This window comes from Vigna unguiculata, chromosome 7 (assembly GCF_004118075.2).
Source record: "Vigna unguiculata cultivar IT97K-499-35 chromosome 7, ASM411807v1, whole genome shotgun sequence".
NCBI classification, from domain to species: Eukaryota; Viridiplantae; Streptophyta; class Magnoliopsida; order Fabales; family Fabaceae; genus Vigna; species Vigna unguiculata.
This window is the reverse complement of record NC_040285.1, coordinates 1,921,163-1,939,345: the sequence shown is the minus strand read 5'-3', so window position 1 is coordinate 1,939,345 and position 18,183 is coordinate 1,921,163. Positions and strand designations below refer to the sequence as shown.

At 32.6% G+C, this 18,183-nt stretch overlaps 2 protein-coding genes, 1 long non-coding RNA gene and 2 other non-coding genes across 6 annotated transcripts; 3 read left to right on the top strand and 2 right to left on the bottom strand.

The window, feature by feature from the left end:
- Positions 1-1,705: 1,705 nt before the first annotated feature.
- On the bottom strand, positions 1,706-5,699 carry LOC114190929 (fatty acyl-CoA reductase 2). The gene is made up of 9 exons (XM_028080007.1): positions 4,838-5,699; positions 4,641-4,744; positions 4,124-4,323; positions 3,943-4,043; positions 3,632-3,842; positions 3,172-3,333; positions 2,836-2,917; positions 2,346-2,722; positions 1,706-2,148 (listed from the first exon to the last, which is right to left on the bottom strand). Exons 1-9 carry the CDS (start codon positions 5,235-5,237, stop codon positions 1,980-1,982), a joined length of 1,806 nt encoding a protein of 601 aa, XP_027935808.1. The 5' UTR covers positions 5,238-5,699; the 3' UTR covers positions 1,706-1,979.
- Positions 5,700-6,473: 774 nt separating this feature from the next.
- Positions 6,474-6,545, top strand: TRNAG-UCC. Its single transcript has one exon. It is a non-coding gene; the product is annotated as a tRNA-Gly (tRNA).
- Positions 6,546-6,625: 80 nt separating this feature from the next.
- Positions 6,626-6,697, top strand: TRNAG-UCC. The gene has a single exon. It is a non-coding gene; the product is annotated as a tRNA-Gly (tRNA).
- A 2,744-nt stretch (positions 6,698-9,441) lies between these two features.
- LOC114192737 lies at positions 9,442-11,534 on the top strand. Its single transcript, XR_003606138.1, has 3 exons — positions 9,442-9,697; positions 9,813-9,884; positions 11,080-11,534. It is a non-coding gene; the product is annotated as an uncharacterized LOC114192737 (long non-coding RNA).
- A 281-nt stretch (positions 11,535-11,815) lies between these two features.
- LOC114190351 (histone-lysine N-methyltransferase ATXR4) lies at positions 11,816-17,720 on the bottom strand. 2 transcript variants are annotated; one of them, XM_028079199.1, is made up of 7 exons: positions 17,359-17,720; positions 14,427-14,482; positions 13,731-13,857; positions 13,336-13,405; positions 13,069-13,248; positions 12,778-12,849; positions 11,816-12,180 (listed from the first exon to the last, which is right to left on the bottom strand). In XM_028079199.1, the coding sequence occupies exons 1-7, from the start codon at positions 17,665-17,667 to the stop codon at positions 12,062-12,064; spliced, it is 933 nt and encodes a 310-aa protein (XP_027935000.1). In that variant the 5' UTR covers positions 17,668-17,720; the 3' UTR covers positions 11,816-12,061. The 2 variants fall into 2 exon arrangements, 1 of the variants encoding a protein (XP_027935000.1); XR_003605791.1 differs by having other exon boundaries at positions 12,122-12,180; positions 12,778-12,942.
- Between the last annotated feature and the right edge of the window lie 463 nt (positions 17,721-18,183).

The following is an 18,183-nucleotide window of genomic DNA, read 5'->3' as shown; positions in this document are numbered from 1 at the left end:
AATACCCGAGATGTACATAATAAACTCTGCCAATTATTTTTGAAGTACAAAATTTATTTTAATGTGCATCGTTTAGGTGTACTACTATAGTTTTAATGAATAACTAAGCCATGCATAGCGAAGGAAAATTTAAGTGGCATATATTTAACAGTATTGAGCAAGAAACTTTTAAACATGTATATAATATTTTCTCCTTATTTGAACATGAAAGGTTGAATGATTATTTTGAGCTATCAAAAGTAATAGACATTCATTTCCTCGCGGATGTGTTGGATTTCTTGGGAGTGTTGTGGCGAATGCAAACTAGGAAAAAAGAAGAAGGAAAGGCTCTTTGTTGTGTTATAAATTACGGATTACACATAATACTACTTTTTCTTAAAGTACTAATACTTGTTGGATTGGTGCATATGCAACTTTGCAGCATAGAATAATGTGTAATAAAGCAAGTTGTTTAATATAAAATTATGAGAATGTTTTACAATACTTGTTTTTTATATTCAGTAAATTCATTTTTATTTCCGTTCTTATTTTGGTGAGTATAACATTTGTGTTTTATTCGACTTAATCTGGTCGCGTGTATATTTTATAGTCACATTTGTACATGTTCTCGTATCAGGTAAGCTATTAATTAAATAATTTTTTATAATAGATAAAATTTACAATTAAACAAATATAATAATATTATTAAAAAATTAATGTTAAAATGACACCAATTTTTTATGTTGAACATTAAGAAAGAAATTTGCATAAATATTAAAAGAGAGTACCAGTTGACGATTGAATAAATGTCGAGTAATTGCAGAGAATATAAACTATTACACATAATTGAAGTTTCCTAAAAACTTTATCATCTATTATTTTTGTAAACATTGAAAGAATAAAGTACTTAAAAATTTAAGTGAATTTGACGGTATAAGTTAAACAGTTGACAAAGAATAAAAATTTGTGTAATGAAAGAAAAGTTTTCAAATAAAATAAAACTAAGAATAAAAAAAAATAAAAGATATATTATTAGGCTACATAATAAATTAAAGGTATAATCAATTGAACAGTTTCAAAATTGAGAGTTATACATTATGTCACAAAAAAATAATAAAAATAAATATAAAAAAGAGTAGAAAGGCTTTAGTTTGATGAAATTGAGATTGATATTTTCTGGAATGTAATATATTGTTCAAATGAAATTGTAATTCTTTTATTTATCAAAATAGTATCTTAATAAGACAGTTAAAATAATGAAGATTTTGAAAATAAAGATTAAAATGTCATCAATAATAAACATCCAAGTTAAGACTATCGACACTAAAAGTTAATGGAAGTAATAATGGATAGTTATAATTTATGTTTTATAAATATTAGACTTATAGTTTGTACTAGGAATTGAAACTTGAAAAACTTCTACTTAAATCATAAGTCACCTACGCATCAACGACTTATTACAATGTTTTCAACCATTTTATTATAATAATTTACACTCAATAACCACAACGTTTTCCCTTTCTTCTTTTTTGAACTTTTTTCTGCTTCACTAATTCACTTTAGGAACTTTATAGTCTTCTCTTACTATTTCTTTTATTATTTTCTCGTGCAGTCTCTTGAATAAATTCTTTTTGAACGTAATATTCTCATTCTCATTTTATATAATAGTAAATGATATATTTTGGAGAATGAAATGTTTCTAAATAAAGTATACATCTTTTGCCTCAAAAACTGATGGAATTATGTTTTTGAAAGTTCACCTAAATGAATTTGAGAATTAAAATACGAAGCAAAGGTGTAAATAAGTGAAACTGGGGAGTAGTCAATTACAGAGATTTGATTATTCTTATTATTAAATTACAGTATAAATAATGAAGCATGTCCTTGTAGTAGTTTTTGCCACACCCTAATGGATTCAATGAAAGAAGGAAATGCACATACATTAGTACAGTTTGTTGCAGCATAAATAAAAGCAGTGGTTTCATGGCAGAACTTGGAAGTTACTGGTTACTCATTCCTCTTCCCTTCATCACATGTCTCCTTAGTCCTGGTATATGAACATTGGTGATGTACTCTTTCCAATCAATGCTCTTTACATCAAACCCAAATTCTCTCTTTTCTTCTTCAGACATACTTTCCATCAATCTCTGTGTGTTACTGTTATCAAACCTGCATCACATCACAGTTCTTGGTTTTAAATCAGTAAACTATTTTACACTGTTATGTGTTGTAACTTTTTTGCAGTATCATGTAATCATGAACTGTTATGTATTGTAAGATTCTTGACTTAAGTTATAGAGTTTAGTTTACATGAAAATTGATGTTTTTTTTTTTCTTTCTGCAATGAAATGAAAAGAGTATCTAACCTTCCACCATAAAATGTGTATGGTTCATAAATGTTGGCCAAGTACTTTGCTTGCTCCACTGATTTTCTGCACATGTTTTCAAGTTTTTGAGACATGTTCTTGAGACCTCTTTTTTGAGTTGCATCTCTCCACAGGTGACCAGAGAATTCTTCTGTAGAACTGAACAACTTCATCAATGGAACTTGAATTGGCCTACCCTTTGAGTCAATGCATGGTGAGGAACTGTAATGTTCATACAGAAGCTTTGCCAGGTCTTGGAAAACTAGGGGGTTCACCACTGATGAAGCAATTTGGTACACATTGATATCTGGCTTCTGGGTCACTCCATGCCTTGCCATTGCTGCTAAGGTTGCATTCACAACCATGTCAGCTGGAACCTATGATGAGAGAAAATGAAGCACTGTTTATTTAGTCTGAGAATTGTGAATAATGTATTAATCTATGGAGTTTAAGAATTGTTTAAGTAATCTAATTCTTTAATGTCCCTTACTACATCAAGCACTCCATTTGGATCCACCAAGAAACCTGTTAGCTGGCCTTTCCCATAGCAGAGAACTATTGGATCCATCATCCTGGTGGTTGCAAGAATTATAGCAGACAAATTTAGAGTACAGTTTGTTCAGATTCTTCTTCTCAGAAGTGTCACTTTTCAAACATGTTGAAAGTATTTGGTGAGCATTTAAAAGAATTAGAACTTGAAGAAGGAAATCAGATTTTAGTTTCTTTTGAGAAGTTATGAAACAGTAACTTCTGAAAAGTCTCTAAAAGAAAATTACTTTCTGCTATCTTAAAATCACTTTTTTTTTAAGCTTAAACCAATACTCACCTATTTCCTTCCATCCACCCAGGAAATGGTTCACTGAAAGTGCTCTCAATGACACTTGGTCTCATTACAACAACTGGAATATCCCCTCTCAATTTGTCAATCATCATTTCTCCCATAGCCTTTGTGAACACATAAGTATCCTGCCACCCATATCTTCTGGCCCTGTGTTGGAAATAACTCAACGATCAAACCAGATTCTGAATTTTATGATCAAAATTGCAAACCCTTCTGTTTCTACTGTTTTTTCTTGATCTTATCACAATAAGAAAGGTAACATAGAAGTTATTAACAAACTTTCTGCGTCCATAGTTGTGTTGTGGTTGTAATTTTATGGTTTTTGGAATCTCCACAACAGTAACACTAGTTGCATCAGTCACATTTATCTGTAACTTTTTGTAGGATATATGATTGCAATGAAACCAAAACAACAATTTAAAACCTTCATAAGGACACTGAATACCTCTCTAGACCAATCTCCTTCATCTTCTGAGCTAGTATGTTGTCTTCAACATCCCCTTTGTAATTTGAAACGAGATTGATTTCTCCTTCAACGTCCAATGTGGGAAGGTATTTTGGTGAAACTTCAGATATGAACTTTTCTTTTGCTATGCACTCTCCAATGCTAAATGGTCTTTCCATGATCCTACCTTGCCTTTGTCCATTCACATATGCTGTTCATTACAAGAAAGAGTTTTTGTCATTTTGGTAATATACATGTAAATCATACACAGCACATGCATCTGATTTTTAAGCTCTTTGTTGTATTTTTACCTGTTGAAACATGGAGAAAAAGCTTAAGCCTCTTGCACTTTTTGGCAATGTTCATGAGACGGCATGGTCCTATGGTGTTTATGTTGATAGCAGTGTCATATCTAATCACATTATTACTCAAATGATTAGACAAAGAACTTATCATTGGTGAAGAAGCTTATGGAGGGTTTTAGAGGCTAACCTTTCATCAAATGTTGTATTAGCTGCAGAATTTACAATGACATCTACCTCCTCTTCAATTAAGTTTGATATATCTTCGTCTAGTCCAAGATTGTGTTCACAAATATTGCCTACAACAGGAACTAGCTTGCTCAACATAAAGGCTTGGTACGATTTTCCATGGACTTGTTGAAGACTTCTGAAAAGCTCTGTATTTATGATCTAAACACGAACATAATATTAATGAGATCATGAAATGAAGCCATGTACTTGGAGAAATGCAAGCTGAAAAAACAAGAGCTTGTTGGCATGACAAAACATTTTCTACTCATTCCTATGTTCAAAACTACACAAACATCATCTTATTTTCTGCTTGTTCTGTATTCCAAAAGAATCATATACAAACAGTGAAAACAGGACTATTTCATGCACAAATCTTGAAACAAAGAGAAACTAAAATACCCTTTTTGTAATTATGTGTGAAAATAGTTGTCTTTTTTCTCAAACCAGATAGACTGCGAAATTCTTAAAAACCTTACTTCATTTTGCAATCTATCCATTGCAGCTTGCTTATTCTTTGCCTTGATCAGAAGGTACATTTTTCCCACTTCTGGTTCTGTCCTTAGAATCTTCTCAATAAAAACTGAATTAAAGGAACAAACTAAATTAAACCACTGAAGACTCTAAAGATGCTTAGCATATTATCACCACAAATGATTATATTTGACATACAAACCTTTGGCTAGAAAACCAGTTGCCCCAGTAATGAAAAACTTCTTCCCTCTCAGAAATTTGACGATGCCTATTCCATCTTCCAACCCTATCAATGTTGTTGGTGCACCATAAGGCATCAAATCCTTCACAACAATCTCAGCTTGATTTTTCACATTTTGTGACAAGACCAAGTTCCCTGCCTCCATCAGAGTTGCAGCTGCATTATTATCAGTGCCAACCAATGATGATCTTTCTGTCAACACAGAAGAAAAGCCTGAGGACTTGATCACATTCCCTCCCCCCTGACAGTACACAACATTTGTTTTCCTCCTTGAAGAGTACCAAACACTGTTTTGTGGCACTGCAATGAGTTTACTGAGAAAACTTGATGAGTAAGAATACCCTATGGACAAGACCCCCATGACTAGCAGGGAAATTGAGAAACAAAGTCCAGAGCCAAAAGGGTAGTGATTTCTAGATGTTGTGCAGTTAAAGTTTGTTGCTTTGAACTAATTTGTTGATGAACCAAAAAGAAAAGCTAGTAAACAAACTGAAGTGTATAAGATAAGAGAAGGGTTTGGTTGGTTTGGTGCACAAAGAGAATGAATGCAGGGAAAATAAAGGTAGGGTGGATTTAAGGGTGAAGAAGATGAGGGTTAGGTGCTTATAATATTGTTTTTGTGAAATGAAAGAGATGAAAAACTCTCTTTTTGCCGCATTGTCACACCTCACATCACATGAAGGCACCTAAAGCTTAGAAGAAGGAAGCACTCTTTCTTTCACATGTTTGATTTTTTCTCTTGTTGGTAAGTTGTGGTTTCCTATGATCTATCCTTTGCTAGAAAATATGCCAGAAGAAAGGGTGTGAGACACTGGTTTTGGTTTTGTTTCCTCTTCAGATGAAACTTTGCTCTAACCACCAACACCATAGATGTTAGTTAGACTTAACTATATTTTTGTCCTTATTCTTCTTCTGTTTTTTCACATATATATAATCTTTTAGAGACAATCATGTTGGATTATACACTAAATATTAAACTTTTTTTTTTATATATTATTTGGTACTTTAGATTTTTACTATTTCAAATTTGATCTGTCAGGGGTGTGGTTTTGATTCATTTTTTTTAAACTTAACATTTAATAGAAAATGTTAATACGACAATGCAATCAAATATTGATTATAAATGGATGATATATTACATAAAAAAAAAAAAAAAATTGAAGCTTTAAATGGGTAAGATTTGACATGCCATGTTGGAAAAATGCTTTTAATGAGAACTAAGATGTACCATTTTTGTAATATGTTTTATAATCACCAAATTTGCAATCTTTCAACCTTTTCTACAGTATATATCGAATTGTAGCTTTAGCATCACCATATTTTCAAAATCAGAGATTTGTAATACAAGAAGTGCATATTTATATTTTATTTATTACTTGAAATAAAACAAATATTATAGAATAAAAGATTTTGACAAATGAAATTGTGTTGTCGTTAGGATAATCGCCTTTCAAACAATATAACAAAGAAAATATATTAAAGAATAAAAGATTTTGGCAAACAAAATTGCGTTTGTAGTCCAATGCACTTGGACAAAATAGTTTTCTTACAAGAACAAAGGAATTTTAAATATTAAAAGATTTTGACAAACAAAATTGCGTTTGTAGTCCAACGGTTAGGATAATTGCCTTCCAAGCAATAGACCCGGGTTCGACTCCGGGCAAACGCATTTTTATAAAATTTAGTTTTGTTTTCTTTAACTACAAAGGAAAATATATATTAAAATGTAAGGTTAAAAGAAACAAAATTGCGTTTGTAGTCCAACGGTTAGGATAATTGCCTTCCAAGCAATAGACCCGGGTTCGACTCCCGGCAAACGCATTTTTTTCAATTTAATTTTATTGCAAAAACTAAAAAATAATATTCTTATAAAAGGATTTTAATACACAGAGTTGTTTTTGTAGTATAACGGATAGCATAATTGCCATTTTAAGCAATGGATGGGTTCGACTCCCTGGAAATGCTATTTTGTTATTTAAATTTGATTCTAAATTCTGATTCAATAAATACAATTATTTTGTTAAATGTTTATTTATTTTTAATTATAATTTCTATAACAGAAATTTGCTTTAAGTAACTTGTACAAATTTGAGACCTAAATAATTGAAATAAGAAATAATATTTAATTTAAACAAAGAATTCAATGTCAGTTGTAATCTTATCAGTACAAAAAAAATAATCAAGCTATGTTAAGACAATGTTACCTAAATAAACAAATAAAATAATTAAACAATAAAATCAACCATCGAAGGACTAAAATAAAATTTATATATTTTTATATTATCATATGATGTGTCATTGACTATAATATGATATACGAGTACGTATTAGATACGGATACTAATCCAAATTGAAGTATAAATACATGGTTATTGAGATTTACTTGAAAAATCATGAATGTAATTTTCTAAAATTTAAAAACATAAAAATAACTTTTAATATTACAGACTAAAAAAAAAACTACATTTGAGAGACCAAAAAAAAAAATAAAAAAATAAAAAAAAAAAATATATATATATATATATATATATATATATATATATAATCATAAAGAATTATTTATACAAAAAAAATAATATTCTACGAGCACAACAAACCTATATTCTACAAATCCTAGACATGAACATTAAAGTTGCAAAGCAACCTCACATCTCAATGTAAAAACTAGTCTAATAGTCCAAAAAGAGTCCAATAGTGTTATAGTCTAAAAAATAGTCCAAACAGTCTAAAAGTGTTCTGTAATAAATTCTGCATCGTCATGGACCATGGTAATAATATATTGTTCTTCATCTTCTATGTTAATAACATTTGATGGAACTTTAGATGATCTTTCATTTAGTACCACATTTGGATAATTAACATCTTCTCCATCATAAATTGAAACAAAAACAATAACTATAAATCAATTTACAATAAAAATAATACAATAACAACTACTAACAAACAAAGTCAAATAATTACACAGTCAATGCGGGGACAAAGTGGATATGTAAATCCTCATCCTCATCCCCATACTTGATTGAAAAAATCGAGTATTTCCCATACACATATTTATATCTAGTCAATGTAAGGATTCCTCATCAAAATAAGGATGAGTTCGAACAATACTAACGTGACGAGTTTATTTATCATCTCTAATTGCCAAGGATCTAATTTAGGAGGATTTGAGGTTAGGTTGAGAGAGTTAGGTTAAGTGCAGGCTAGTAGGCCAGCCTGTCCCGTTCAGCCTCTAGCCCACGTGTGCTGCAGGTTATGCGAGTTAAAATTTGTGAGTCAACGGACTCAATATCTCAACTCGTTCTGCATATTTTTTGTGAGCCTATAGACTGATCCACCAGGCCAAGTCCACATTGTGATCACTACTAATAATTAATATTGTTGATTTATAAAAAAAAAAAACTTTATGAGTTGAATTAGTGAGTTATCTAAAGTAGATGATAAGTTAATGGGTTAAAATTTTAATGCAAGCCTAATTCTTTTGGACTCATTAATGGATTAAATAACTTTAATTGTTTTTCTTCTTTAAAATATAAATGCATGATTATAGATTCGTGAAATATTTTAAAATATTAGTATTTCTTCCACAATTTTAAATATATAACTATTTTCATTATATCATACAACAAATTTTTTTATCATCATATAAGAATACGCTTAATTAATTTGATAGTTCCAATTTTGGAGATGTGTCAATTTGGTCCTAATTTTTTTTTAAAACATTTCAATTGTATTACAACTTTTAAAATGTGTCTCAATTAGATCCTTAAAAAAATAACGGTGTACTATATGTTAGTTTCTGATTTTTTTAATGTTTAATTTTATTTAATTTTACTTTTTGGAATAATTATATGAAAAAAGGTTATAAAAAGTAATATACTTTTTATATAATGGTGTAGATATCAAATGAAAAAAATATTCCTTTGACTATATATTATTATTGAATATCTTTAACTTGCTCAATATTAATCCAATTAATATCTCTGCTACCTTAGTTATATTAGTTAATGTTAATATTTTGATTAATATTATTTAATTTTGATTAATATTATTTAGACTATGTAAATATGACATCTATGTGTACGTATTTTTCAAATATGTATGATATTATATTAATATGTGATGATAATGTAATATTAGTAAGTTAATATACAAAATAATTTATATTTATTAAAAATTATTATTAGAAATAGAGTGAAACCAATAGAGATAAGATAAGAAAATAACTCTTGATCAATAAGAAAAATAAAAGAGGGAAGATAAACAATTTTATAAAAAACAAGTAGAAGTAAATGTTAATTATTAAAAATTTAATAAATAATTATATTGTAAAAGATAATATTAAAATTATGAAATGTGGACAAAAAAAAATTCTCTTTACATATAATAATTATAGATAATCAATGTAAGGATAATTGAATTAATATTATATTAAAATAAAATACATTAATTGATGTAATTAAGGTAACAAAGATTATAATTAAATTGTTATTACGCTATATACTGAAATATTAATTAACATAATAAATTGACTAATCGAATTATTATCAATTACAAATAATCTGACATACATATTGTAAGCCCTTTTTCCTTGTCCCAGAGGTTTGGGCCTGGCCCTTCGTAGGCCCAAGGGCAGCCCTTCTGAAGGACACCCTACCCTACCAGCCCCCTCACATTCTCACTTACCTCTGTTTCAGAAAAACAGATTGCCTTGGTCTCTCTTGCAGAAGCAGCTCTCTTCTTCCTCTCAAATTCCTAGAAAAGTGCTCTGCTAGGGCACAACTCTCGTTCAGCTTCAAGCTAGCAAGTCCTTCTCACCTTCAAGTAAGTTAAACCTTAAGGTTTTGGGTCCCTTTTCCTCTTCTTTGCACCGTTTAAGTAAGTTAGACCGGTTAGGGTTTTGTCTCATACCCTTGTTTGTCTTCATTCCATGTTCCAGCCCTCTGCTCTAGTCCTTGGAGCTGACGTACTTCCTAGTTGCGGGTCTTTTGCGTTTTAGCACCTAAACAAGGTAAGGGAAGCTAGATTCATCGGTCTTAAATTATTCTTGGCTGTTTTTGGTCGTTGTATGTTTATATGCGTGCATAGTGTGCTTTTGTTGGATGAAATGGAGTTGCATGTGTGTTTGGGAGTGGATCTGGGCGGTTTCCGCCACTGCATGTGGGTTGACAGTGGTGAGCTCTGCTATTCTCGCCCAAGCGAGCTCGTCTCGCCTAGGCGAGAGTATCAGAATGCTCACCCTGGTTCTGCCTCGAGCACTCGCCCAGGCGAGGGGCTGCGTTTTGAGCGACAGGCCAGCTCGCTCAGGCGAGACAGCGTCGCCTGAGCGAGAGATCGTGAATCTCCCAATGACCCACTGTTGTAGGCTCGCCTAAGCGAGAGCCAGTCGCCTGAGCGAGACAACTTCTCTCGCCTGGGCGACGAATCCTAGCTTGAGCGAGACTACTGCAACGGGTGGTCCCGATTCTGTTTTTCCTCCTTGTTTGATGGGTGAATTTTGTGATTTATTTATTTACCCCTTTCTTTCAAACCTAAAGAATGTGAATATGTTTATGTGGTTGTTTGAATCTTATGAACTAAAAATTTGTATGTTGGCATGAATAACACACGGATTTTGTTTGGTTGGTTGGTTGAGAACTTGCATGAGAATTGGATGTTTCGAGAAAAAGGTGGTGGATATGGTATGAAACATAAATTTGGTGTGATAGGCGTAATTCCATGAGTCCCGTGGGGAGACTTTATGGTGGCGTGTAATGTATATATTAAGATAAGGATTCAAGTAAGGATCGCATCCCGAAACTCTAAAGGGTCAGTGAGTCTCAAGTAGAGCAAACTGACCCAAGTGGTGAGAGTAGCGGGAGGCCCTAGTCTTTGGCAGGATAATGGCCTTAGACGCTTAAAGGCTAACCTTGTGTGTGGTAGGGTGAAACCCATTGGCAATGGCTCTGCAGAGCAGTAGAGGCCACCACAAGTGCAAGCGTCCAGTGAATCCGATCTTAATATATTTATCCGGATAATTGAGTCATAGTGTCCTGTTTGTTTGCTATAACATGATGTTTTGTGCCGGTTGTGTTGCATGTTAAGGAATGTTTAAGTACTTGTCTGTTGGATCATGATAAGATTAAATTGCACTAGCTTACCCTTGCATTTTGTGTTGTTTCTGTTATGTTTTCTCTTTTGCGATGATCACCTTTTGGTGGGAGCAGATGAGAGGGAGGTTCGAGATGGATCCGGGAGACGCAGCGGTGCGGCCTAGATTTCCTTGCTTGGATGTCTTAGGAGTAGTTCGTGGCCATGAGGCCTTTTTGTATTAGTTGCCTTGAGGGCAACCCTTTTGCAAGACTGTTAAACTTTTAGAATTGTGTTTTCTTATGGCATGGTTGTATGCCCAGGTTTTCCTCTAAGTACTCCTATGGATGACTGTAATAGTTACTTTTCGTACGTTTCATGTTAATCTGATTGGTTCTCGTTATCAAAATTTTGTGATGCTTTATTTGGTAGAGTAATCTATTAAAATGTGACGTCACACATATACCAAGCAAAAACTTTGGCTGTATGATGATAGTATGAGGTTGAAGCCTAAGGGCAACATGGTTAAAGCCTGGACAGCACTTTTAGAAAAGTGAGAGGAGCCAACTTTAATAATTTTTAAATGACAGTTTTTTCTTCACATTCATAACTTTCTTCCTGCATTCCATAATTTTTTTCATTTACATTTTTTTAGATTGTACAATTTAAAAGTTATTTTTACATAATTCAAAAAAATAGAAAAAGAATTATGAAATACAAGAAAACAGTTATGGAAGTCCTTCTAAATTTGATAGTTGGGTGAAAGCCCACAACTGTTATATTATCGAGCAATTCCAGAACGAGGCTTCATACAGCTTAAGCTTTTCCACATTTATATGAGTTTGGTCTAAGTCCTAACTTCTAAACAAAACATGTTGTAAAATGAGAATGCGATTTCTGAAAAATGTTTCAGTCTTCTGAGTTCACTGATGCATGAAGTATAATGGAATATGCTTAACTCAAATCCGTAAATCGAAAATGAAAATCCTTAGTACTCGTTCTAACCCACCCTTCTCCCCCAAAATTTGAACCTCATGTAACTCACTTGGGGAATTTTGCATTGTCAGAACACAACCACTACAATTGCAAAATCAAGAAGAAACCTTAAGAGAAGAATAATTAATCGCCATGTAAGCACTTACTACAATTGCATTGAAAACCAAAACCTCGAAGCAGAAGCTCTCTTCTAGCATCGCGGTCCAGGCTGGCATCAATATAGCATATTCTGAGTTCTTCACCTGCAGTTTACCAAAAGAGAATTGTAGTGCATCAATGCAAATTCAGCAAAAGTATTTCAGATAAGTGGGGGGGAGTACTAAGTTGCTATTTGCCAAGAACACTAATATTTTTTATTCTAATAATAATACAAATTCTTAACACTTGCTTTGACCTAATTAAGTTCCATTTTTTATTTACTTATGGTATGAGAAAATGATTATGAGTGATACAGAAATTTCGATGGACCTCCAAGAATGACAAAAGTGGAACTACAACAATGGAACTCATTCTTCTAAGAATGATCACATTATTTATCAGAATAATAAACTGCTTGTATATGGATCAGTCAATACCGTGTGTCCACTACCAAAAAATCTTATACAACCATTCAGAGCCGAGTTTTTATCTGACGATTTTGCCTAAAGTTTTCTATCACTGATTGATGGCATAAAAGAATTTTTTTTCACAATGGATTGTATTGATTGGAGACTGCCAACTACTGTCAGTAAAAGCCAATGAGCACATTTTTTTACACAATCACCAAACACATTACTTGCAACCTATAAAATTACAAGAGAAAAGACATTCAGTTAAATAAAGTAATTCCTAGAACAAACCTTCATCAATGTCACGGAGTGCCTTCAATTTTGCATGAGCGTTATCTATCCATATGATGTGTGCATTAGGATCTGTAAACAAATTGACTTAGATTGCCCCTTTCTGGAGGTCAACACTGTGTGTGCACTCATGTGTGTCACATTTTAGTAACAAAACAACTTCTCCTAAACATGGAATGCAAATATTTGTTTTAAGTCGGAAATCTTGAGCAAGCAATCAAAGATAGGAAAAGAAACAAGTCGTAAATGTATGAATACTAGAAATTGAGGGAAAAATAAAACTGTACTCACCACAATCATGATTGTAGAAGGACGGAAGTATATAGACAGCATTTCCAACAGCAGCCTCAGCTTCCACAGATGCAACCGCTAATGAAAGAAGATCTTCATACCGTCCTCCGACCAACTCAATCCGAAATGCATTGATTCGAATTCGAGCCAAAGCGTTAATGTACCATTGCTTAGTTAAAACTTTAAATGTTAAGAAAAATAGTCTCTCAACTTATATTGTGTATGTGCTGTACTTCGTACAAAATGTTCTTGACAAACGAAGGATACAGGCAATACGATCATCTCCAATAAGTGCCTCCGCGAAGGCATTCCTCAGCAAGACAAACTCCTCTTCCATCTGAAAAATGACGCTATGCATAAACAAACCACAGGAGCAAAAAACTGATGCCAAATCAGATTCCAATTTAAACAACAATAATTGTCCTCCTGCTGTATTGAATAATTTATATAAAAAGTGACCCCTTATAGCAGAAAACTATGCTAGGAACATGTGAAAAAGAGAGTTTTATGAAAAGCTGTTGGGCACCTATCATTCAGATGTTCATAAGAAAACTAATTGACTTTCAGAATCAGGTTATGATTGCTTTTAGAAGAAACCAGCTATCTGAAATAACCAACATTTGAATTTTGTAATCATTATCCTAAACTTCTAATTGTCTCACCTCTGATACCATCTCAGGCGTAAAATTGGCAGGCTGGAGTATGTCAAGAGTGTCACTTCTGGCATCTCCTGCTATGACCATGCAAGCCAATCGCTTTACCAGAAAGGGATACTTCAACCCACGAGACCTTTGAGAAGATTAGGAAATTGTCACTTATATATTTTAGATACAGTGCAATACTAAATGATAAGCTGAGGTTTTAAGTTTTAACAAACACCAAAACTGTTTCAAAAATTTATCAACAGCTGACAAAAGCATTTGTTGAAAGGATTAGTGAAAAGTCACGGAGGATGGTACGGCTTTGGTACCATAGTGAGAAGAGAGAAGTCGTGAAAGAATATATAATGAATTGAATGTGTCACGTACATGCATGATTATTTATATTTATGATGAATATAAATTGGTAAGATATTTCCCCCATCATATCTCCCTATTGACTGCAATTAAATCATATCTGTCACCACATTCAATAAGGTTAAGAAAGGATGAATATATACAACTTTTTTTTTGGGTTGAAGAATTGTAGTGCATGAAACCTAATAGGCTTACTTACGAAATCAAAGAGAAAAATTAGTTCCAAAAACACTGAATACAATATTATGTTATAAATCTTTGTCCAAATTGTTTAAGAGATTGCTGAAACTCGTCACAATTGAAGATGCCAAAAATCCGATGCTAGAGAAGAAAATCTCATACCCACAATAGTCATCAAAAGCCACCCAATTTGCTTTCATCTCAACATCGTAATATCCCTAAATAACATAACAAATCTAAAAATAAGCACAAATCTGCAGACAAGCAAGAACTTAAAATATATTCACTGCAAAACTACTTCATGGCATTTTAAAATACAGGTTAATTGTTGAAGCTGATCATGCAACACAAGAGAGAATCGTAAGTTTACAAATTACTTATGGCAAATTGTGACTATTCAAGAGCTTACAAGTGGTTAGCCCCTACAAGAGTATAAAAGTTAAATTTGGCACATGCAGCTAACTAAAGAACTGCTATGAAAATTTTCCAACAGTTATAAAGAGCTAAAAAAGCTTCGACTAAATTTAAAAAAAGCCTAAAATATACCTTCGGCCCATCTTATTTTTTTGGTTCCAACATTGTTCCCCAAGTACAAAAGACATCACTCTAATTCCTTAAAATGTTTCTATCGAATCAATTTGGTTTTTCCTTCAATTTCCTGTACTAATTTAGTATGAACATTTGGAGGATTCTAAAAGGACGGTCAAGATCAAACTGCATCAATGGAAAAGGACCGGGGACAAATGAACTTAATTTTGAGATTTGGGATGATGAAGATTTATTGATTGTGACTTGGATGAGCCATTCTATGATCCCCGAGATAAGTAGAAATTATAAGTTTTATTCTTCTGTCAAAGAAATTTGGTATGACCTAAATAACACATTTTCTTTGAAAAAAGATTTTGCTACTTGTTATGACATTGAAACCAAGGTTTTTAATACCAAACCAGGTTCTCTATCCATATTGGAATATTACGGATTTCTGAATGGGCTGTGGATGGAACTAGATCAATATCAAAATTTTAAGATGTATAAAACAGATGTTGTTGCACTTGCTGAAGCCATTGAAAGAGAAAGAATCTTTAATTTTCCACATGGTCTAAACCATGAATATGACCCAATCAGGGTACAAACCTAAGGGATAAAAATGCCTACTCTTTTAGAAGTGTTCTTTATTGTCAGGGGAGAAGAGAGTCGGAGGACTGTTATGCTTAATGGAGAAATCTCCATCACATGCTCTACCAAAGGGGACGTCAAGGATCAAACACTAGAGGAAAGTCCTACAAAAGGCAACCATAAAGAAGATTGCTCATTCCGTAAAAAGATATATGGGCATACTAAAGAAATGTGCTTTAAACTTCATGGGAGAAACAAAATACTGAAGCTAAGCAACAAAGGAATCTCACAAAACTGGGCAGACAATACTACCTCAGAACAAGAAGAAACAAATCAACCCAATCTCATCCTCAACTAGATCTTGATATGAAAGCGATGAGGAGGAACTTGATCGTCTTAGAACAATGACTGAATCAATGAGTAAGTCCCCTGGACCGTGTACGTTATCCACGAAAGGTAAGAATCCATTCAACACAGTTGGACATGAGTGTTAGGATGTTTGGATTCTTGATTCAGTAGCAATTCACATAACTATGTTTCCTGTGTTTTTCAATTCATATGTTAAAATGAATAAAGAACGACTCATTATAGTTATGCAGTTACATTACATTACAAATGGTGACAGTATACCTATATAAGGATGTGAGAACATAATGTTAAAATCATATATTAAGCTAAAAGATGTTTTATATGTCTCACAACTAACCACTAACAAATAGTCTACAGACCGTAAACGATATTTACACCTGGTGATGTTTAGACCAGTACAACAACCTCTGTAACAGACCCTATCCACAACACCTCCAATTATTCAGGGCCTTGATTTTGGAGAAAGTACAATATAAAAGACCTCCAATTATTCAGGGCCTTAAGATTTTGGAGAAGGTACAATATACAAGACCTCGAATTATTAGGGGCCTCCAGATTTTAAGTACAATATGAATACTTGGTGGATATATTTACTTCAACAAGAGCTAGAAGGTTGTTTTAGTTTGATAATCTGTTTGGATATTATTATCAATATAAATAAAGAAGTCAAAAAATTTATGCTTTATTAAGTAAAAATATAATCATATTATTATATTTTGGAATATTAAAATTGTGCTTTTATTTTAAAATATCACGGGATCCAATTTTCATGGTGGTTAGAACAAGACCATCAAAAAGTTTAAGATGACCACGATGATGCTCTTTAATCAGAATTGGAGCTTCTCCTTTGTAATCAACACAATAAACAACATTGATGATGTATTTGGTTTTGAGTAAAGAAATAGAGAGAACCGAAATATAAAAGAAATAAGTTGAGAAAAAAAAACTAGATATTTAATTATTATGTAGAGTAGAAATATATGAGAAATAGAACAGAAGTATTTTGAAAGTAGTATAACTTAATTAACTTAATACAAAATATAAACTTATAAAAAGTAGTTAAGAAATAGTAGAATGACTCCCAACATTATAAAATAAATGCTCGTTCTCTTCTCCTCCAACCAAACTAACCAAATTATTTCTCTTCTTGGCGCGCGCTCTCTCAATGCTCTATACCAAACAAATCCTAAGTGTTATCCTATAAAATGAGATAAAACTCATGATGAAGGAAGATGGAAATGCGAAAAATTACCTTCTAATTCACTTGTAACTTTCATTTCAACTCATTGTTCACTCAATCGCTTTAAATTTTAAAAATAGCTTAAAAATGTTCAATTTTTTAACTGAACACATTTTTAAATATTCAAATATTGCAAAATATTCATAAAAATTGTTTATGGTGGTATAAGAGAATAACCCGTTCTATAATCCACGAAATAAAATTATGCATAATAAGTTCTTCGTTAATTGTTATTGCGAAACAAATCTCCTCTGACTAAGAATGTTACTGATCATGCCTCTAATACAGTTTCCAAATTTTCTCTATTTTGAAGGAGATTCTGCCCATAATGCGTGTGCATAAAATGTGAAAACAAGAGAGATAAGGAACCTTGGATCGTTGTTGGCAGTGTTGGCTGCAAAAGGGCGCGCGGGGAGGATGGGAGTGAGGGAGCGCGGCGAGACAGGAATAGCAGGAGGCGCGGCCGGAGTAGGGGTGGCAAACGGCGGGGCTGGCGGTGTGGATGAGGTCGGCGGCGCCGATGGGGCGCGTGGCGAAGACGGCTCGTCCGACGGACTCGGTAAGCGCGACTCGGATCGGAGGCGGCGATGGCGAAGCGGTGGAGAATGAGAAATAGAAGGAAAAGAGGGGAAACGGTTTTACGAAGAAGCGGCGTGAGAATGAAGAAGACACTGCCATTTCTTATTCTTCTGATAACAGACACTATTCTGAACTTCTTCACTCTGTTTGGTTTAATAATAACTAGAAATTATGCATATATGACAGTAGCACTGAACTAAATAATAGTAGCAACATTAATCCAAATAATAAGATTTATAATTAATTAAAACTGTGATATTAATTTATTCATTTACATGAATAATAATTTGTTTTTTTACTTTTAAATCATGTTATCATTACTTATGACTTAAAAATAACAACCCTGTAAATTTATCTTGTACATAAACATAATAAAACATGCCTCAATTAAAATCATATAAATAAAACATACATTACATAAACATTATAAACCATACATCAATTAAAGTTAAAAAAAACATACATTATAGTTTGTCATTACTAATCTGATTACACTTGTTCCACACTCTTGTTCCACACTCTAAACATATATATATAATTATTTTGAATTCTATACTGATTTTTTTTGTATTATTCTTTTATGATATCTTTATAATATATTAATTACCACTAATT